Below are 23432 nucleotides of genomic sequence, written 5' to 3'. Positions count from 1 at the left end.
ACATACTTATTAATGGGGCAAGTGAGTGAGTGTGTGTGTGTATGCCCACCCGACCTAAGTTTCGAAAATAAAGATTATTCACTAAAATGAAGAAATTTCGAAATAAAAATGTTCGAGAAAACAACGAAAATTTCCAAAAATTTGAATCCTCGATAATTTGTCGATAATACGTTTTTTTCGTTAAAATTTCGAAACAAAAATGTTCGAGAAATTATCTATGCTTCAAAATTTCTCGAAGGTTCGTTTTACAAAAAAAAACTTCGCTAAATTGACGCCAACGATTTGTTAATGATACTGTGATCTTGTTTTTAGCAAAGTACTTTTTTCTGATGCTTAGAAACCAAAAAAAAATATATTTTGTCTTTGCAAAGGCTCGAAAGTGATATTGCGACTGTATGTTTAACGAAAGAAAATAAATGCATTTTTTATGAAAAAACAAAGTAACGGTACTTTGTTTGTGCAACCAAAAGCACAAAGCAGAAAACAATATTAGTTTTAAATCGGAGTTCATTGTAAACGGATTGAATTAAAATCGAAAGTGTGAAAAAATAAATTAAAAAAGTGAATAAATATAACAAATATAAAGTGAAAATAAATTCAATTAAATGGTAAGAAAATGGACAGAAAGAATAGAAAATATATTTCTGAAGCAAAACATGTCATAAATACAACTAATGTGATTGCAAGTGATGTGGTTAATAATTTAATATGTTTTAATGACAGTACGAACAATTTTGTTAACAATAATAGTGTGGAGTCTCAACTAAATATTGAAGTCCTTAAAGAAGAAGAAAAAAAAGGTCATGATGATTTTAATAAACGTTTATCTCAATGGTTATCGGTAAATAATATTAGCAGACAGGCTTCTAATGATTTGATTAGTTTATTAAGTGAAAAAATAGCCGGTTTGCCAAAAGATGTACGTACATTGAAATGTACTCCCCGTGGAATTGTTAAACGAATAGTGGAACCCGGGGAATATGTACATTATGGGATAGAGGATGCTCTTACCGATTTTTTAAATAATTTTGAATATAATCATTCAGAAATATCGCTAAATTTAAATGTTGACGGGCTTCCTCTTTTTAAAAGTTCCCGAAAACAAGTGTGGCCTATTCTGATAAACGTAAATGGTACTGCACCTGTCTTTGTTGTTGGCATTTATGTGGGTTGTTCCAAACCTCATGATACAAATTCGTATCTTTCTGAATTTGTAGATGAAATGCAATCTTTGATTGCAAATGGGATAATTTTTTGTGAAAATAACTTCACAATTAATATAAGGGCATTTATTTGCGATGCCCCTGCCCGTGCATTTATTTTAGGCATAAAAAATCATTCGGGGTTTTATAGTTGTACCAAATGCACTCAAAAAGGAGAAAGTTTTCAAAGGCGATTAATTTTTAAAAAATCTGAAAATCCTGCCCGAACAGATAATGATTTCAGAACACGATTTCAACCTGAACATCATAATATACAAAATCAACTAGTTTTAGAAAAGTTGCCTATAGATATGGTAGAACAGTTTCCATTTGATTATATGCATGTTGTCTGCCTTGGGGTTATGAAAACATTATTAGTGGCACTGACAAGAAAGAAAGGTCATCCATTTTCTTTAAATCGTTCTGAAATAAATATAATCAGTTCCAAATTGTTGTCTTTAAGAAAATATGTGCCTAAAGAGTTTAGTAGAAAACCTAGGGCGCTAGATGATCTGGAAAGGTTTAAAGCAACAGAATTTCGGGCATTTTTATTATATACTGGTCCAATTGTATTAAAAGGCATTTTACCGGCTGTAAGATATAATCATTTCTTACTTCTTAGCACAGCAATAAGACTTCTACTTCATCATGACTATGGCAAAACAAAAAATGACCTTGCTGACAGATTATTAAATGATTTTGTATCACAAGTTCCATCATTATATTTATTTTCAATGGTGACATTTAATTTTCATTGCCTAACTCATTTAAGTAACCAAGCACTCACATTTAATTCTTTAGAAACTATAAGTGCTTTTCCATTTGAAAATTATTTGGGTAAACTTAAAAATCTTGTTAAAAAAGGTGACAATGTTATCTCTCAAATTTATAATCGTATTGTAGAACAAAGTATATTGAACGTTATGAAAAAGGATTCGTTTTTCTCTTTTAAGAAAACAGAAAATAACATAACCTACAAAAATTTTTTCTTTGATTTAAAAACCCCCAACTCCTTTTACTTTGTAAAAGAGGATCAATATAAAATATATAAAATTCTTAAAATAGAAAGATGTAATCACAGCTACACATTACATAGCAAATTAGTAATCGATCTTCACCCTTTTTTTATATATCCTATAAGCTCAACGTTAATAGGAATATTTTGTTCGAGTAGATTAGCATTTAACACCGATCTTATTAACCATCACAAAATAGAAGAAATTAGCGGAAAAATATGTTATTTCAATATTGATTCAAACCACATATTTATTCCATTAATTCATTTCTAGAGCAATTTGACGGACAACACGGAATTTTCGAATAATTGCAGTATTATGAATATTGAAGACAGTTATGAGTCAGTTAACCCTTTATCTGGCCATGTAACAGAAATGTCACATACCCAAAAATTGCCTATATATTGCTGTGTTTTATCAATATAATTATTTTAGGTTTTGTAACATAATTAGTACAAACTGTACTCAATAACAAAGAAATAAAATGTAACGGGACAATATTATTATCACATGTTTTTCTGTGCCAAAAGGTTATTGCTGAAAAAAATTTCAAACCATAACAAGTGTTTAAGTTTTCAGTGTGAAAATCAGATTTGTGTTATACATATTATTTTCTTGGTTTATAATAAGTCCGTAAGTATGTAATAAAGTGATTTTCATAAAATACAACTGAAAGCAAACCATATTCTAATTGTATTTGGTTAATTTCAGTTTGTTACATTTATGTCACATTGCACAGTAATGTGTTTTTTTTTCGTAGCCTACATGTAAATATGTCGCTGACGAATGCGAAAATTTTAGAAATTCTTGAGGAAAGTGAGGATGGACTTGACTTTGACGATGATAGTGTGGCTGATCCTGAATATTCGGTAGATGTAGAAGACTCCATTTTTGAAGATGTTGCTCATGATCCTGAATATACTGTAGATGCACAAGACGCCATTATCGAAGATGTTGCTCCAGATATTAACGATATAATAGAATGTGTAGGAAATGAAGCAGCAGAAAGTAGGCAATGCCAAAAGAAGCGTTATGAGAACATTCTTTGGAAAAAGAAAAACCTTGTTCTAAATGAGCAACAACTGATATTCAAAGGGAATACAACATTGCCCGAAGAAATAAAAAGCCTTAGCACTCCAATACAATATTTTTTTTACTTCCTTTCAAAAGAAATGTTGCAATACATTGCTGATGAAACAAATTTGTATATCACGCAAAAGGACATCAGTGATACATTTCGCGTAGCACAAATAGATATTCAACAATTTATTGGCATTGTGTACATGATGTCGTTGGTACAGCTTCCTAATGCATCCAGTCACTGGAGCAACAGCATTGGGACCACAAAAATACGAGAAGTGATGCCTTTAAAAAAATTTGAAAAAATTAGACGGGTAATTCACTTCAATGATAACACCAAAAATCTGGCTGCAACCGACAAAAATTATGATAGAATGTTTAAAGTCCGGCCAGTCATAGACGAATTAAATAAAAATTTTCGTAAAGTTCCTCTTGAACCACATCTTTGTGTCGATGAACAGATGTGTTCTACCAAAGCCAGAAACCATCTAAAGCGTTACATACCTAACAAACCCCATAAATGGGGTTATAAAATATATGTACTATGTGGGTCTTCGGGATTCGCTTATAAAATTGAGCCAGAAACTGGAAAGGAAAATGTTATTGAGAGCAACGAACCTGACCTAGGCGCATCTTCAAATGTAGTCATGAGACTGGCGCGAATCATTCCCAGAAAACAAAATTTTCAACTATATTTCGACAATTATTTTACTTCTTTGCCTCTCCTCGCCTATTTAGCTAAAGAAGGAATTTTTAGCGTAGGAACGATAAGAAGAAACCGTATTCAAAATTGTAAACTTCCACCTGAAAAGGAAATGATTAAGAACAATAGAGGATCTTCTGTAGAGTTTGTTTGTAGCGTTGAAGGAATTGAAATTGCAACAGTCTCATGGAAGGACAACAAAATTGTAAATCTGGCTTCTACTTTCATTGGTGAAATCCCAAAACGTCCAGTAAAGAGATACGACAAAGCTCAAAAAAAGTATATTGAAATAGAACGTCCTTCCATTGTTGGCCAATATAATGCGCACATGGGAGGTGTAGATCTCATTGACGCTATTATGGGAAGATACAAAATTCAGCTTCGCAGTAAAAGGTGGCAAGTTCGATTATTTTACCACTTTTTAGATTTAGTAATGGCGAACTCATGGCTATTGTACAAAAAGAACAGTGCAGCCAATAAAACACACAAGTTGTTATCTTCTGCAGAATTTCGTCTGCAGATTGCTGAAACTCTTTTGAAGCTCGATACCAAATCTAAAATAAAAAGAACGAGATCAATTGAACCTGATTTACAAGCAAAAAAGTCCAAAGGACCGGCTCAACATGCTCCACCACAAGCTGTACGTCTAGACCAGGTTGGTCATTGGCCAGTCTGGGCGGAAAAGAGAATACGGTGCAAAATGCCAAATTGCCAAGGCGTGTCACAAACTTTATGCGAAAAATGTGGTGTTGCATTGTGCTATAACAAAAATAATAACTGCTTCCGTGCATTCCATCTATCATAAAATATTTGCAACTTTTCAGGCAATGTAACATTTCTGTAACACACCAGTTTTTTTTAAATTAACAAGAAAAAAATATTTTTTTAAAATTTCTGAATAAATATGTGTTTTTATTTTAGTATTAGTAATAGAAAAATAACTTTTTGCACTTAAAATAACATGTTGCCAGATAAAGGGTTAAAACTTATACGGAACTTTTCTCTCAGCAAACAACCATAAATGAACAAAACCAAGTTCCACCGTGTACAAAAAACAATAGCAACGAAAGACAATCATCCACAGCGTCACCGACGAGCAACTATAATAACATCCAAAGATTATCGTGCAGAGTGTCACCGACGTCCAAAAACAACATCAGCCAATTATCTTACACAGTGCCACCGACGACCATCAACAATAGCAGTCAATTAACAGGTAAATTTTTTGGAATAATAAAATGTACACCCTTTTTTATATACATACATATGTAAATCATTATTTATTTTCTTTTAGAAATATTAAATGTTTTGCACAAATTAGAAGGGCATATCACAGTATTAAATTCGAAAGTTGACCGCCTCACTGTTGAAGTTATTTCCATAAGAAGCGAGGTTTCAACAATTAAAACAAAAGTATATGGGGATGTATGCTGTAGTGAATATGTTGTTCCACATATACCTTTCGAGACTATCCAGAAGTACAACGAATTTACCAGCATGTTGGAAAAGGAAGAGACTTTTAAACAATTTGTAAGTTAACACTTACAAATTTAATTTATGTACTATAATTTTATTATCAATAACTATTTTTTTTATTAAGGTTAAAGAACTTTCCTTGTCGCCAGAAAAATCGTTTGATAAATTTATCCGTAGCTGCTGGAAAAAGATGTTTTCCGACAACCTTGCGGAGCAGTTTTCGTGGAGAGGAACTAACACTAAGAAATGCATTCGTGGATGCCGTATAACTTTGGCTATTCGACGTAAGTCTATTTTTAAATTGATTAATATATAAATATTTTTCGAATAATATAATTAGATGCTTTTAAGAACAAATTTGCCCTGGAAGACGAGGATTTTGATAAAATAACTCAAAAGCATTTCCAGTACGCCCATGACAGGCTGACAAAATGTTCCAAATACGCTTCCAAAAAAACAAAACATGACAACGAGCAGCTACCACCTTAAACGTATACTATTTATAAATAAATATTATTAAACTAACACTATTTACTAATAAATTTATGTATGCATTTATTAATTTATTTTTTAATATAAGATATTTTTACATAAAATGTAATGAATAAATATGAAATAAATTGTTAAGTTTTTTAAAGTAATACTAGAAATAGCGTTTTTTATGGGAATAAAATGGAATTGAAACAAAATATTCATTCTCGAAGTATTGCTATCGCATTACCAACGAATCTTTAGCAATATCGAATGTAAACTGTTAACAATATCTCTGGCGAATGTATCTCGATATCGTTAAATGTATAATTTACGAACACGATTGCAATATCAATAAAAAACATTTTATAAACTTTTCTCAATATCGAGATAGGAACTTAAAAGATGTTTTTTTTAATTCATAATTAATATTGCTAAATACTCGCTATTTATATCGTAAGCGAAACTTCGAGATCGAAAGATTTGCTGCCACAAACTGAGCGACAGGTGAGCTCTAGGAGCACATTCTCTTGTCGCTTTCGATAGCCGTTTTCGAATGTTTTACCCGAGAAATTATTGAGAAAACTTCGATAGTGATTTCATTATCGATAGCCGTGGTCAAGTGGGTGGGCTTAAATAGTTGCAACTGCAGGTGGTGCTTGTGTATGAAACACGTATGGTTATGGTTTTAAATATCTTTTTTTTCTTTCTTGGTATTTCAGAGACAAAAACAATGGCTAAAAGACAATTACATTATAGTTTTACTTGCTACTTTTATCTATGTATGAATTAAAAATAAAATTCATCATTGTATGTATGTATCGTATGTGTCTCTGCACAACTTTCCACCCGAGATACTGAAATGTAATTTCATACTACACAAGTTTTTAATTAAATTTCAAATGTGCTTTTAAAACATTATAATGCCAGAAATAAATGTGGTAAGGGGTTTAAAAGAGGGCAGGGTAGATATTGAGAAACAATTGCTGTGAAAAGGGCATAAATGCAACAAACCTTCAAGCCACAAACGCACTTACATATAAAACAACTACACATACACTCATATGAATGTAAAAAAATACACATTGGTGGGAAAATGAAAGGGAGGAGATGGAGCAGAAATAAGAGACCACAGACAACCTTTTAATGTAAACAGATTTTAAGTTGACTTTTATATAAAATCCATTTATTACATCCCCAGAATCATCATCCACTTAAGGGAATATATACAAGTAGGTATACATACATACAATATGTACATTAGAGTGCTCCAAGATTGTAATGCCGAAAAAACTTTTAAGGTACAGGCCGTTAACGCAAAGACCACCCCCGCTCTTCTACAATTGATCTGAGAATGTAGAAACACGTTCTGTAAAATATTATACTGGTGCCACAACGGCTCTGAACTTTGGTGAACTTTGGAAAAAAATGTTTTTTTTTTAGTTTTCGCAAACATGTTGGCATTAAGTAATTATTTTTACATTTTATGTAATTATAGTTCTAATCTATATATATAAAAGTGAATGTGTATCTGTATGTATGTATGTATGTATGTTTATTATTATTAGTTTGGGATCTATAGACGGCTAAACGGCTGAACCGATTTGCTTGAAATTTTTACAGTATATTTATGTATGTCTGGAAGGAGCTATAGGCTACTTTTTGTTTTGAAATTTTAAGTGGGCGTGGTACCTCCCATACAAAGTTAATTTTAAAAATCAAATATTTAGGAAACTATAATAGCTATAGTCCTCAAATTTAGCATGAGCAATTCCACTGTTTGTTTAAATATTTGCGGCAAAAATGGAGTAGTAGCCATCCCATATGATGATTATTTAAAAAATCTAATATATGGGATACAATAAGAGATAGAATCCATACATTTTGTACGGATATTCTACCATCAATTTTAATATTTAGGACAAGAATGGGCGGACTAAAATAGTGGCCGTGGCACCTCCCAAACAATCTAAATACTAAAATTCATATCTATCTGTATAATTGTAGTATGTAAAGCGTTCAAATTTTGTATGAACTACTTATTTAGGCCAAAGATGGGCTAAATAGCAATAGTGGGCGTTGCACCTCCCATAGATGTGATGGAAAATTATATATAGGGACAGCTATAGCAGCTATCAATTAATATTTAGTACAGAGATGCGCGGACTACCAAAAATATTAAGTAAATGTTAAAATTTGTATGTATACATTTGAAACCCTTATATATACATATATAAAAGTCAATGTGTGTTTGTTTGTTTGTATGATTGTATGATTGTTTGCGTATTTGTAATGGCACTCGACTTACAGTAAGGCAATTAATGAACAATCTAATCGGAGCGACCTTTATAATTGGGAATTATAACTTCGGAAATGCCATTTGATTTTATTCGATTGCAGTTTCCTATTTGCTTAGTATTTGCAATGATAGTTGATAAAGCTCAACGTCAGTCTTTGCAAGTTTGCGGACTAAATCTAGAAAATCCATGTTTTTAACATGAACAGAAACTAATTTTAGATAGACTAAATATATTGTAAATCTTTACGGTACGGGTAGCGAAGCACACCGGGGTTTAGCTAGTGAGATATAAAAGACAAAAATTTAAATTTATTATAAATTCTAAAGGCTACAAAAGTGGTAATAATGAAGTGATGAATTTATGAACCTTTTCCGGAAACCCTTCCATTAATGTTTTTATAGAGCTTTCTGTCACTTTGTTCAAACAGGTAGTCTATCTCTGTTTAAAATCTACCACACTTTTGGACACCATTTTTGTGCTCTTAAATTCTCTTTTAACTAGAGCCCATTATCTCTCCACTGCACTACAGTTAATTTCACCCATTTTTGTGGCCAAAAATATTAGGAATCACTTAACAAGGATGAAAATCGGTAAACGGGGAATTTTTCAAATTCAAAATGGCGGCGTAAATTTTAAAATGTATTTTTAAAATGTCTCAAAATTATTCAGTTAATACGTTTCTGGTTGTTTAAACCCGGCCAAATTCGGCCATCTTTTTAAAAGCTTATCCAAAATTAATTTTTCAGAAAATATTATAAAATTATAGGGGTTGTCAGAAGTATGACTGCACTTAGCCTTAGCTCCAAGCAGTTTGGAGGATTTGCATCTCTTGGTGCAAATACCACATTATTGTTCTTGTATCACTCAAGCCCTTGCTTACCATAGTGATAGGATGCCAAATCAGGCCTAAAATAAGTGGACACATTAAGAAGTCGTATGAATGGAAGCATCCTCTTTTTATATTCCTTGATGTAAATTTCGGTATTTATAGAGCCCTTTTGTAACAAATGTTTGACTACCGCTTTTGGGTCCTAAACTTTTGTACAACATTAACTCGAGCATCAGCAAAATAAAAATATTGACCCAGAAGCTTTTCCAGAACATACGTTTCGTCATCCATTATTCAGCAGGTATATTTTTTGTATAAAATTTGTCTACTGGAATCACAGTACAGGCGCAGCTAATAAAATATATCAATACGTTTTAAGTTTCATGAGAAATATATCTTACAAATCTGCAAAAAGGGTACATAAATGACCGTGATATAAAAATGTTCAATATATTGTTAAGTAAGCGGTTGTTGCCTTTACCATAACAGGTATGTTAAAAAAATATTATATTTAATTTATAATATTTTAGTCCATTATTGTAAATGCCACTTACTTTGAAATTTAATTTAACTTATTATTTTTCTTCTAAGTATTCATCAACAATATTCTTGTCAATAGCATAAATCCACTTAATCAAATGCCTCCACGAATAAAATCTCATTAAACATTTTACGAAAATACACAAGAATATTTGCCAAAACACTTACATAAAGCAAATGATCAATATTTATGAGTAAATACGAAAGAAATTAATATGAATATTTTATTATTTATTACGATGAACAAGACTGATGCTAATAATGCTTAATTTAAGGAAAGAAAGAACAAAAAAATCATCTACAACAAAAAAGTACTAAAACAAATAGCGAAAAAATATAATATTGACAGAATAATAAAATAAAATAACAAAAAGAATATACAGTGAAATACAACAAAAATATGAAAAAATAAAACCCAAACATGAACGTATAAAAATAAAATTGCAATCAAGTCATCATCATCATAATAATAACGAACGATGAGGCATTACCAGCTCAACAAGCATTTTTAAGAAGCACTTAAGTATTTGGCAACAACTACGGCACCGAAACCGAAACGAATCGAACCCACAGCGACGCAGAATTACATTTTACACACTGACACTTGCACACACATATACATTCACACATACACATTTTAACGTATACGGATGTAAAGTGGGGCGACTTAAGACGACAACGAAGAAGTCAAAGAGGAAGAGAACATGAAAAGTGTCAATTGACAATGAAATCGAGAAAAATGACGCGCATCTTATGAGGCACAAAACAACTATAAAATGGTAAAAAGCTATGCTGCAGTCCAATCCACCTCAAGATAAATGGTACAGCGACAGTGTCTGGATATGTGTTTGTAGGCAATGAAGAAATACTTTGTTGCATTATCAGTATCTATTTATACACCATTTCATTCCTATCAGCAGCTTGATGCCGACTACTAGACACTCTAAATCAGAGGTTCTCAAAAGAAACCCCTTTTTAAAAAAATAAGAAGTCAAGATTCCATTTTGACTACAGCAGTTCGAGTTGATATTGAGAAAATACAAATTGAAATCAAGAAATTCAAATTGATATTGAAAAATAAGTAAGAGAGCTATATTTGGATGTGCCGAATCTTATATATCCTTCACCAAATTATACTTCAAAATACAAATTTTAAATATTTTTAGGTAAACAAAATTTTTTTCCCACTATGGTGGTGTAGGGTATAATAAGAAAGAAAATGTTCCTTCGCATTTAGTGAGCCAGGCTCTTAATATTGAAAAAAACCAATTGAAATTAATATTCAACTTGTTGTTGAGAAAATATAAAGTATTAAAATTATTTAAAAATCAATCTCGACATAGATTTTTATATTCTCAATTTCAATTTGATATTATACCCTTCACCTTCGGGAGAAGGGTATATATAAGTTTGTCATTCCGTTTGTAGTTTCCACAACATAATTTTCCGACCCTATAAAGTATATATATTCTGGATCCTTATAGATAGCGGAGTCGATTAAGCCATGTCTGTAGGTCTGTCCGTCCGTCTGTTTGTTGAAATCAATTTTCTGAAGACCCCAGATATCTTCGGAACCCAAATCTTCAATAATTCTGTCAGACATGCTTTCGAGAAGTTTCCTATTGAAAATCAGCTAAATCGGTCCACAAATGGCTGAGATATGAAGAAAAAACCAGGACAACATCGATTTTTGACCTATATCTGGATTACTAAGTCATTAATATAGACAATATGGATATCTAATGATAGATATTTCAAAGACCTTTACAAAGACGTATATAAGACGATAGTAAGTTGGACCAACAATGGGTCAAAATCGTAAAAAAATATTTTTTAACCCGATTTTTTTTTTCACCAAAAAAAAAAAAAAATTTAAAATTGGTCGGGTTTGACCGACCATATTTTCTTACTTGGTTTATATTGAAAAAAACAAATAAATTTTAATTTTTTACTGTTTTCAATAAATTGGATTTATAGTTTCAATTTATACATATTTCCTCAATATGACTTTCGATTTCTCAAAATCAATTGGATTTTTCTCAACATAAATTTGCTATTCTGAATTTTAATTTGTATTTTCTCAATATTAAATCGGACTTTGATGTCGACGACAATTGTTAATAGCTTTAATACTGAAAGCCACAAAAATTTGTGATTAAGCTTAATGTGGCCAAAACTATAAGCAATCACTGAACAATGATGAAAATCTGTATACGAACGTTTTCAAGGTTGCTGATTTCGAATCTTAAGTAAAATTTTTAAAATTCAAAATGGCGGATCCAATAATTTGTCGTAAATTTTAAAATGTCTTCTGATTTACATGATAATCGGTTAATAGGGTATTCAAAGTTGCTGAATACTGAATATGGCGGCGTAAATTTTTTATCTACTCATCTAACCAAATTTCCGAAAGTTAGCTATTTTGTAAGCGGATGCTGCCTACGAAAAATTATATTTCTCAAAAATTGCAACATGAAATTAAACTGAAATTAAAACCCGGCCAAATTCGGCCAACTTTTTAAAATATTAGACGACATTTCTTCCATTTTCTATTTGACACATACATGTGTTGTCAGTTCAACAAAGGAAAATTGGAGAAAATCGGGAAATATTTTCCGCTGTTATCAAAACCCTGGACTAGGGTGGATAAAAATTTTTAAAATTTAATTTTTAAAAGCGAATATCTCCTAAGTTATAACAGATGATAATTGATAGATACGACGAGGTTTTTTTAGTGCTTGGCGTGGAGATTCTATATATGTAAGTTTTTTGAAAACGGAACCCAAACGAAAAAATAGCATCGTTTTAAAAATGTAACATGTCCTACTTTGAGGACCCATGGTCGCGCCCCTGGTGAGCCCATGAGATCCAAGTTCAAAACCAAATCTCGATAACGCTCCCTCTTTGCGCATGTGAAATTTCATTCAAATCGGACTTAAGGTTTAGAAGTTACATATTTATTTTTCTATACTACTGTGCGCCATTAATTTTTTACAAAAACAAAACTTGCCGTTATTTGCATTAATATTTTCTTTATCAAATACCAACAACAAAAGATTCATTCTTGAAAGTGCAAAAGATGACTTTTTGCCTTAAAAATGGATTATATTACCTACAGTGCATTGGAATGTTTATACCGTGCTCTTATTTAGAAGCTTGCTCTAAGTTGATTACACCAGTACACTATAGTTCAAAGTATCACTTTTTCCGTGCGAAATTAATAACTATTAAAGTATTCTACTGTTTGATACCAAAATAGGACCATAGACAGAAATACTTATATTTTCAACAAATTTAAGAAAAAATTAACCCTTTAACCACATCAGTTGAAAAATAAATTAATTTCATTGCTTTTGATTGGAAAAAATTTATTTCATATTAGTTTTCAGTCAAATTAGTTGAATCAGTAATTCATTTTGTAAACACATTTGATTCAAAATATTAACTGAAGTATCAGATAAAACTTCGCACAGTGGTATAGAAGAAAAAGGGAAATAAATCTGTAATTTCTAAATCCTTAGTTAGATTTGAATAAAATTTGACATGCGCAAAGAAGTGTTGTTGAGTTTAAATTTTTAATTTTGACCGCATGGGCTCACCAGGAGTGCGGTCAGGGGTCCCCATAGTAGGATACCTCGGGTATATTCAATTTTTAAAACGATCCTATTTCTTCGTCAGTGTTTTCTATTATCTGCTTCGAATGTATTAATACCTTGTGTACTGTGGATGTTATTGGTAACCAAAGATACAAATCTGAAAGCATATATCACCATTAAGCCATATAGTGTTTTCATTTCGAAAATTATCTTCCTTTCTTCTGCATTATTGACATTTTACTTTTAAGTAATTGTACACAAAAAGGCGGACTTTTTCATTCAATAATTTCTTACAACCCTTAGGAATAACAGGAGCACTAATTTTCTTCACAATATATTTAATAAGAGCATCATACTTTGGGCGTTCTTTTAGCCACATTACAAAAAGTTAATTTTTTTATAGCACAGTAACCTAGAAAAAATTAAATTACTCAGAAAGCGCAAAAATGCGCAGTATGAAATAAAGTGAAATGAATTCACAACATTCCAGTATATTTATTTCTCTTTATTTCAAGTTTAACAAACGTTAAAATTTTTTTAAAACCTTCTATAAAGTTAGAGTTTTGTAATCAAAAGAAATTAGTTTAAGGTTATGTTTAAAAATTGTAATTTTTAATATAAAGGGAAATAGTTTCCAAATATTTAGGAAAGAAAAATTAAGTACTTAGACGTCTCGTTGTTTTCCATTTTAAACATTATTTAAATTATTCACACACTTTCCACAATTAACGGTTAAAAGTTACAATATAATATTGATACTATTCACAAATTTTTAAAAATGTATCGAAACTTTGACTTTGAAGGCGTGCTGTCAAGCAGTATTTTGTATTTTGCAAAAAACAATTGCAAATTTGATTGCATTGGAGTTTTTGTAACAGATTAACAACAAAAAATAATGAATAATAACAACTTCGAAATTGGAATTTCGCACGGAAAAGTGATACTTTGAACTATAGTGCAGTATTAGAAACGCTGTATTTAAATTTCATAAAACAAGCTGTTTTTGGTGGTTGCCTTAAACAGTTACAAAGAGTTTTATAATAAAAATACCTAAAATGTCCCTACTATCATTTCGGACTTTATTCTGATTCATATGAAAAGAATTACTTTTGGTAAAAGAAAAAAAATTTGTGTAAAATAGGTGAAACAGCTTACAACTTTTTAGCTTATATCACAAGCATTTATAGTCGATTTTAAATAGAATCCGAACCAGAACTAACGCGATGTATCAATAATGTCTATAAATTATTGGGTTGCTTCGGAAACCTCTTTTCAACATACATAGATACCGATCCGGCTATATTTACGAAATTACAAACGGAATTACAATACAAATGAAGTTTTTAAGTTCAGGTTACAAATGTGTTTTAATATCAATAGAAATTTTTAGAGAAATTTACAGAGCGATACGGAATAATGTATGCAATTTAGGCCCTGCTCATTGTCTATGAAAAAAATTAAATCGTTGCATTAAGAATTGCATTCACACTCCTAGTATTGTCTGGATCTGATTCCTAAGACAAAGACAAATAAATTGAGAAATATATACGATTGGTTTTGACGAGTATGAAACATTCAACTTTTCCAATTATATTAATATAATGTTGGAGAGGACCGTAATGCTTAGTGTAGCATTTCTTTCACGAATACATGATGGTATTGATAGTCTTAACATGTTGAAAGAAAAACTAAAAAAGCATATAACTGCAATATTTATATGGATCATATACTCAAACTATGTGCATATGTATGTATGTATGTATATTTGTATATTTGTTTTAACAATTTTGTTTGTAATATTTTGTTTTTGTATATTTTTGCTCTATTTTATTTTATAAAATTTTATTTGTTGTTGACAAAGTCAAGAATACTAAGTGGGTCATAAGTAGTATTCTGTCTACATAGACTCACACTCACACAAGACTATGTATACATATAAATATAAATATGTAAACAAATTGTGTATTGAGAAGAAGAAAATATATACATACACATGTACATAAATATGTATATAATACATATAAAACTTTTATGGCTAAAACTATAGAAGCTACTTGAAGAAGATGAAATATCAACAACTATAAAAATCCACAACAATAATATTACAGCAGTGGCAGCAGCAACAACAAAATATTATTTATTTATTTATGTATTATATATTTATATTGCTCTTTAGATAAAAAACAAACTTTTTTTCTTTTGGTTTTGGTTTTTGTTTATAGTACTTATAATAAATTGTTTCCAAAAGAAATGAACACTGTGACGTATACTTGTTATCGAATCTTTTTATTATTTACAGTAAAAATAATCATACGTCCCATATATTTATAATAGTGGAGGGGGGCTAAGTGAAACTATTTTCCTATAAACAATGAACGTAATCAAACAAATTTATAACAAATCGTAGGGATTTTTAGGAAAATTAGATTTTGGGTTTGTATTGGTTTTTATAGTTTCTTTACAATGATTACATTTTGTAGTTTTTATAAACAATTTTAATTAATAATGTTGTTGTTTTTGGTAATAAAAAAGTTATTTTTACTAGTACATACATAACAATATGTATCAGTAAAAAGTTTTTTCTTAAAGTTAGCAATATTGATGTTTGGCTATCACATATAATTAAATTAAAAAGAAAATAAAAATAGTTATACACAGAGAAAACAGATTCGTGATAGCAACCGAATTTGTTGCCAATCGAATGATTCTACCTTAGTGACCGAATTTTAAAGTTATGGCATAGAATAAAACCGAAAAATTCTATGTGTACAATCGAATCATTCGATTGTCAACAAATTCGGTGGCTATCACGAATCTGTTTTCTCTGTGTACAATTAAATTGTTCTGTGTTAGAATTTTAACTATAAAGTTAATTCTACATACTTTGTGCTTAGGCATAATGCTTATTGGAATGGTCTTCAATACACCAGATGTTCCCTGAAGTATATAATTTGTTTAAGTTTTACTTAACTTTGAGGTTCGATACAAAATACTGACAGAAGAATCCATAGAGGTAATTTCATTTCAAGACGACTCAAAACGTGGTTGAATTAAGTAATCAATACATACACCCAGTAAATGTCCAACCATCCGTCCTTCCGTCTGTATGCACATTATAGATTATTTGAAATATAAAACATATTAAATTTATTTGTTAAGATACATTTTTAACTCCTGGACCATAACTATTAAAAAATAATCTATTTATACCCTACACCACCATAGTTGGGATGGTATATTGGGTTAATGCTAATGTTTGTAACGTGCAGAGATATTGTCCTAACACCCACCATATAGTATAAACGATGTCCGTCCATACGTCCGTCTGGCTGGCGGTTCATGTAAACCTTGTGCACAAAGTACAGGTCGCAATTTTGAAGATATTTCGATAAAATTAGGTAACTACAATTATTTTGGCCCAAGGACAAAGCCTATTGAAACTGGCTGAAAATTGGACTTTATGTTGATAATTGTTTAATTTATATAGGTATCTACACAAATTTCGCTGCAAGCAAGTTTTTTATAATGTATATTATATCACCCAACTTTATAATGATCGATCTATAATCAGTCACAGCTCCCATATAAGGCTTTAACGAGCATAAATCTATGCAAAATGTTGGTATTCATATAAAATTTAATACAAAAAACTTTCATATAGACATAAATAACATGACCTAATTTTATGGCGATCGGTCCATAATTTGTCATATCTCCCATATAATGCCAACTTCCAAAAATAAACTATTGAAATTTCGAAAGAAAAATTATGTTTCTCATTTACTTAGTGTACGGTATTACATAATGGGGCTTGACCGACCATACTTTCTTACTTGTATTTATTTGGACTTTATTAAACCACTAGCTGAACCCGGTCCGCGTTGCTGGCCTTTAGAAAACATCTGTTTTATATTGCATATCGATCTCGATTTTAATATACAGTGTCGGTGAATCAACCTTCAATGTTAATACATGTAGTCGCATTTCGGCTGGTTCTAATGAATTCAAAAATTCAGTATGGAAATATCTTATTCATGACCCTATAAGCAAACCAAATTGTTTATTACAGACAGAAAATTAAAATCTGACTTTACACTGTTACCTAATAGGCTTTTCTGAAGACACCGTGAAAATATCATCAAAATAGGTCCAGCCATTTTTGAGTCCATACGGAACATATATACACACATCCATTTTTATGAAATATAGGGCATTAGCGGTATAATGTAAAAATTAGATTTTTACACACCCCTCCGCCCACAGACCGAATATCAAAAATCTGACTGTACAGTGTTACCCGCTGGGATATTCTGAAGATTCCCTGAAAATTTCATCAAAATCGGTGGAGCCGTTTTTTATATATATAGATGGCATTAGCGGTATAATGTAAAAATTTGATAATGCCACGCCCCTCCGCCCACAGACCGAAAATCAAAAATCTGACCTTACAGTGTTACCCGCTAGACTATTCTGAAGATTCCCTGAAAATTTCATCAAAATCGGTCCAGCCGTTTTTGAGTTTATTCGGAACATACATACATACATACATACACACATACAAACATCCATTTTTATATATATAGAAGATTATAATAAGCAGTCAAAAATAATAATAATAATAAACTACGAAATTATGATAAAATTTTTTTCATTACTACACAGAAAAAAGAAATTCGTAATTGGAATAAATTTGTTTAATAATATTCATTCCAATTAAGTATGAATTTCTTTTTTCTGTGTAGATTTTAATTACATAATAAAAAAATGAAATATAAAAAATCATGAAATCATTTTATTTATGTTGAAATTTTTTCTGTGTAAGAATCATTACATAGACAATGTTATTATAAAAGCAGTTTCAAAATCGTATTAAATATTAATTAGGTTTCATAATTTTTTTTGTAAAATTTAAACGGCCATATCTAAAGAAACAAAAAAATTAAAAAAGAAACCTAAATATCTCTTCAACTAAAAGAGATAACATACACATGCAAGTAGAGTTGTCAAATATTCGACATATTCAAAAAACCGGTTCTCAAATAATTCGAAAAGCTTAATTTTTTAAAACCGGGTTTCGGTTTTTTCTATCAAAAACCGGTTTGAAGTCGCTAGTTTTTGCAATATTAGTGCTTTTTTGTGGATTTTGAACTTCTTTTAATGTTAAACTGAACTGAGCTTCAATATATGATTTGATGAACTTTCATTTAGTTTTGACCAAAAAGTCTATTAAAAAGTGTTACTACATACGGTATAACATGGCGAATTTATTACAGGTGACGTTAAAAAGCCAGATTAGTTTTTTTCGATAAGTTTTCTGTTAAAGTTTGCTTACATTGGTTTGACTTGCGCAACTAAATTCCCTAATGTGAAAGGGGTCTTTGTTAATTTAAATATAACGTTTTTGTATTAAAATTTATTTAAAATTAAAAAATGGGAATAGCTAATTAAAAGTAATCGTATAAAATCTTAAAATTAATTTAACAAAATATTCGATTTTGTCGAATAATTCGAGACAAAAAAACCGGTGTGTCGAATAACTCGAAAACCGTCGTTTTGTAAAAACCGGTTTAAAAAAACCGGAAAATTTTAAAAAACATGCAAGCATATACATTAAGGTGGAGCGATAATTTATGAAAATTTTTTTTTTTCAATGGAATAGCGATATAAAGTTAAAGTTGCCTTTTAATGATTAAGTTAAACGTACGAAATATTACTGACCTATTTTGATGTTTTGAGGTGCCCCAAAACAATTGAAAATCCAAAAATTGCATACTTTTCATATGGTCATTAAACAACCTTATTCTTTATAAACTTTAGTTTTTATTGAATATACATAAATATTTTTATGCATTTTATGCCAATATAATTATATCCAATAATTAAAAAAAAAAAAAACAAATCTTTACTTGAAAAACTAAATTCACATTTCATACGTTTTACAGCCCATATATGCCGAAGTGGGTATTTTTATACCCAATCCACAAAATCGTACTTGTAGCTTAGGAAAGTGGGCCTAATCACTTGTTTATTTTTTTTACTGATAGAGGACATCCAATGCTACTAGACATAAGGAGGGCATTGGGGACTTCCACGCCCCCCGTTTTCTAGAGACATTTATTTCTTTTAAGGTGTATATAGGAAGCTGAACAACTGTAAATCAAGTTGAAAAAACTCAGCTCCAACCATGTGAAATTTGGTAATAATATCTCCTATAGTTCCCGAGATACCGAATTTTTAAACAAAAAACGTTTCTAAACCACTGTGCGTCGATTTGGAATTAGCGGATTTGGGGGAAGTTTAGTTTTTGGCCTCAAATTTGTCAAAATCATTTCTTAAAAATTCATTTCGTAGCCTATGTTCTAATATTTAATTTCAGATTTTTTATTTGGCTTGATTACACTTTAGAACACAAAAAAAAATTAGGTTCGACAAATAAATTTTGATAGAGGAGACAAAAAAAGACACCTTTATCGGCGTTTTGAAAGTTTTCCAACTCTGGCACATTTTTATTGTAAATCGACAGAAGAAACCATGTGATCCTTATATTTTAGGTATATAATGTGTTCAGCAAATTTATGTAAAATGTTACGGAGAACATTTTTGTAGAATATGTTAACCCTCTAAAACCTCAGGACATGGGCCTGTTTTGTTCTTCTTTTAAAAAAGAGCAAAAAACACCATTAAAACAAGGATTTAAGGTGTTAAAATATTCAACAAAATATTATCCGTGAAATTTTACTATAAGTCCCTGAATACACCAAAACGGAAAATTCAACTAGAAATTCAGAAATAAGACACAACAAAAGAGAGCGTAGGGTTAATTTCGCATTTATTAAGAATTTTATTTTTAAGTATCCCAAAAATTTTGCATGAAAAAAATAGTTCAAATTTAACTAAAAATCACTAACATCTCTATTATTTTACCTTCGATAGAAAATTTGGATAGGATGTATTCATTAATTATATTTTTTTGAGATCTAGGCAATTCCACAGAATTTAACAATCTAATGCACGAAAACAATTACCCATGTAAAAACATGTCGTGCAATTGTATAACAAAAACTAAATTTCATCGCAATCCTTCAGTTACAAATCGGTCACAGAGCGAACAAATAATAGTTATAGCTGTCAAAATTTGCGTTTTACAAAATCAAAATTTACAAAAATTAATAAAATTGCAAGCATATTTTAAACCACAAATTTTATTTTCAATACTTTTTGAACCAAATTTTCAAAAATTATTGAAAATGTTGTGGTTTGAAATATGCATTATAATTTTTTTTTTAACATTTAGTTTTTAGATGACAGAGAACAATTTTAGACCGTAAAAGCGCAGACAATTCCAGAAAAGTTAAATAATGGCCTCCCTAATTACCATCCTCATCCACCACTTGTGATGTTGAAAGGTATTAAAATAAATTTTAATTATATTAAATATGCTTGTTACAACTAAAACCCTAGTTATAAAAGTATAACATTTTCTTAATGTACGTAACAGTAAGTTTTCATTATTAAGCAAAATACACTTATGATTTCCCTTCCCTTCCGCTTTGCCGCAGTCACTTTAATGTCAATAACACTTATTTCCGGTTATGAGAAGGTAGAAACACAAAAACAACAAACAAAACGAATGAAAGAAGCGAAAATATAATAGACTTGTAACAATATTGACATTTTCATTTATTGTTTTAGAAAATGTCAGAGTTCAAAATAAATAATAATAAATTGAGAGAAAATGAAGGATGAAATGTTTGTTTGTACAAAACATTTTAATGGAAAAGTGCTTTATTCTGCTTTCGTCTGCAGGTTTAATGTTAAATAAATTGGTATTTGCAATTTCAATAAATATGTATTATTTCTGCTTAAATGAGTAATTCAATTCAGAAAACATTTCTCACATTGAATATAGATACATAAATAATTAATCTTGACACGATAAATATGTACGAATTTTAATAATCCATTAGAAAAAATCTTCCAAAGTTGAAAAAATTAAAAAATTTCCAAGGTTATCCTTGGATGTATGTTTTTCTTCATATCTCTTTCTGTAATGTAATGAAATATTGCTGTTCATTACAAGTAATGCTTAGAATTAGTTTATATTACATTTCAATTAACTAAATTAACTTTTTGGAATTCCTTAAAATAGCTTTCAAACTAAAAAAATTCGCTAGAAGTAAACAATTTTTTTCTGAGAAATAGGAATTATTTTTTACTCAGTAACTATTGCCTAATACACTTTTTATTGTATGTAAGTATTTTGTATTTTAAACGTAAAAATCCAAATAAGAAGAAGAAATGCAGTACTCAGAAGTTGGTTTTCTAGAAATAAAATTATAAATAAAACTGAAAGCAGTAAATTAATCAATTTGTATTGCGAAAAATATAAATTAGCTGCTGACATTAAGAAACATATTTTTGTATTTTTATTTAAATTCTCAATAACGGGCATCACATTACATTGATAGCACGGAAACCAATAAAACTGTTTTAAAAACATATAAAATAAGTGGCCCATAATCATAGTCAAACACTAAAGTCGGTTCTTTTTAGAAACAAGTAAAGTAAAAACCTGCTTTTAATTATTAAATTAAAGTGTGTTTTAAATTGAACTGACTTTAACTGGGTGCTACCTCAATTGTAGAAAATTTATCATACAAAATACAAAAATATATAGACAAGTGGCACCGTTGAACAGCTGACATAGAAAATTAAACAAAAAAAACAAAAAAGGTAAACAATAATAGTAACAGCGAAATCTAAAGAAAAAAGCAAATTTTGGTGGAAAAATGGAATAAATAAGATTAATATCATAGTTAGGATATGTTGGTTCTAATTTTATTGATAACTGTTCAGTAATTGCAAAATCTCTGCCAATATCTTGTAACATAAACATTTTTGATTTTTGTCGAACTTTTTTACTTGATGAAGAACAGCTGATGATGCTGTTGTTAAATGAGTTAAAAACAGCTTCAGCTAGTTTTATATTTACAGTCGACTTTAACGTCAAAAGTATATTTTATCTTGTCTATGGTAGACATAAAGTCCACTCTTATGTAAAGACGACTTTATTTCTCTTAAAATATAGTTTATTTCTGACTATTATTATGGGCCAGTGTGTGTAAGTGAAAATTTCCAACAACAATTTTACACTATTGTATTTTAATACAATAATACACTCGATACAATGATACAAGGGATTTTGTGAATTCAGCATTAAATTTTATTCACACATTATTTTTATTGTAAAAGGATTCTTTTAAGGAAGAAACATGTTTTAAATTATTGCCATTAATATTTGATTGCAATAAATATTTGAGGGCAGTTAAAATCAATTTTAATTTTTCAATAAAATCATTTTTTAAACGTACATTGTATGGAGTTCGTTGGAGTATGCATGTATTCGCGTTTGATATTTAACGACAATTCTACAATTTTAATGGCAATTGCCATTAAAAGTTATTTTTTATATTGATATTGTAGTTGTTGATGTTATTAATTTTTAATGTATTTGCCCAATACGTGATAATATTTAACAAATATTATATACAGTCAAATATTGTATAAAGACAATATTGTTTCACATATGTATAATAGGGTTGAAACCATAGAGAAACATAGAGTGGAAGTAAGAAAAAATAATACAAGTAACAAAATTATTCAAAATAATCGCACGCACGAATGTGACAACTGAGTTAGGTCTTTGAAAATTATTTAATATTAATTTTTCTGTAATCTATACAGAATTGTCCAACTTCGCTTAGAAAAGACTAGCTCTTTAGCACATAAAGAAAAATATATGTTATATTGTTGCCCAGTTTTAATAGAACAAATTTAGAATATTGAAAAACTACCATAACTTTAGAAAAAGGGATGTTCAGCCATTTCTCATCTTCGATTTTAACGGAATTTACCACAGCTATTATGTATTGCAAGTATTTATCAAATTATAGACATATGGATTCTGAGCCAAAAGAACTGCTCAGTTGTGTTCGGTACACAACTGATTCGTGGCTGAAATGGTTAGATTTCAGCAGCTCATATTAGATAGGACCCATTTGGTCCCACCATATATATATATAAAATCACCACTTCTGAAGTAATGTAATCGGTGTTCTTCAAAACTTCCCGCATATGACGTTTCGTTGGCACAAAATTAGACATTTTCGAAGCAAAAAAAAGAAAAATGAATAGTGTTGTTTACACTATAAAGTTCAAT

The 23432-nt window shown here is 30.0% G+C and overlaps 2 protein-coding genes and 1 long non-coding RNA gene across 10 annotated transcripts in view; 2 read left to right on the top strand and 1 right to left on the bottom strand.

Moving 5' to 3' along the window:
- Positions 1-23432, bottom strand: part of GluClalpha (glycine receptor alpha 1) — a 143586-nt gene that overhangs the window by 108383 nt on the left and 11771 nt on the right. The window lies entirely within an intron of this gene.
- On the top strand, positions 2992-4806 carry LOC135948726 (piggyBac transposable element-derived protein 2-like). Its single transcript, XM_065498143.1, has one exon. It carries the CDS (start codon positions 2992-2994, stop codon positions 4804-4806), a length of 1815 nt encoding a protein of 604 aa, XP_065354215.1.
- LOC135949133 (uncharacterized) lies at positions 5444-6118 on the top strand. Its single transcript, XR_010575851.1, has 3 exons — positions 5444-5531; positions 5602-5761; positions 5818-6118. It is a non-coding gene; the product is annotated as an uncharacterized LOC135949133 (long non-coding RNA).

Source organism: Calliphora vicina, chromosome 1 (genome assembly GCF_958450345.1).
Source record: "Calliphora vicina chromosome 1, idCalVici1.1, whole genome shotgun sequence".
In the NCBI taxonomy this organism is placed as follows: Eukaryota; Metazoa; Arthropoda; class Insecta; order Diptera; family Calliphoridae; genus Calliphora; species Calliphora vicina.
Note: the sequence above shows the minus strand (reverse complement) of the source record. Positions and strands in the feature narration are given on the sequence as shown.

Bases quoted from the DNA above. Each gene is read 5' to 3' on its own strand.
- LOC135948726 (XM_065498143.1), top strand. From the start codon at position 2,992: ATGTCGCTGACGAATGCGAAAATTTTAGAAATTCTTGAGGAAAGTGAG.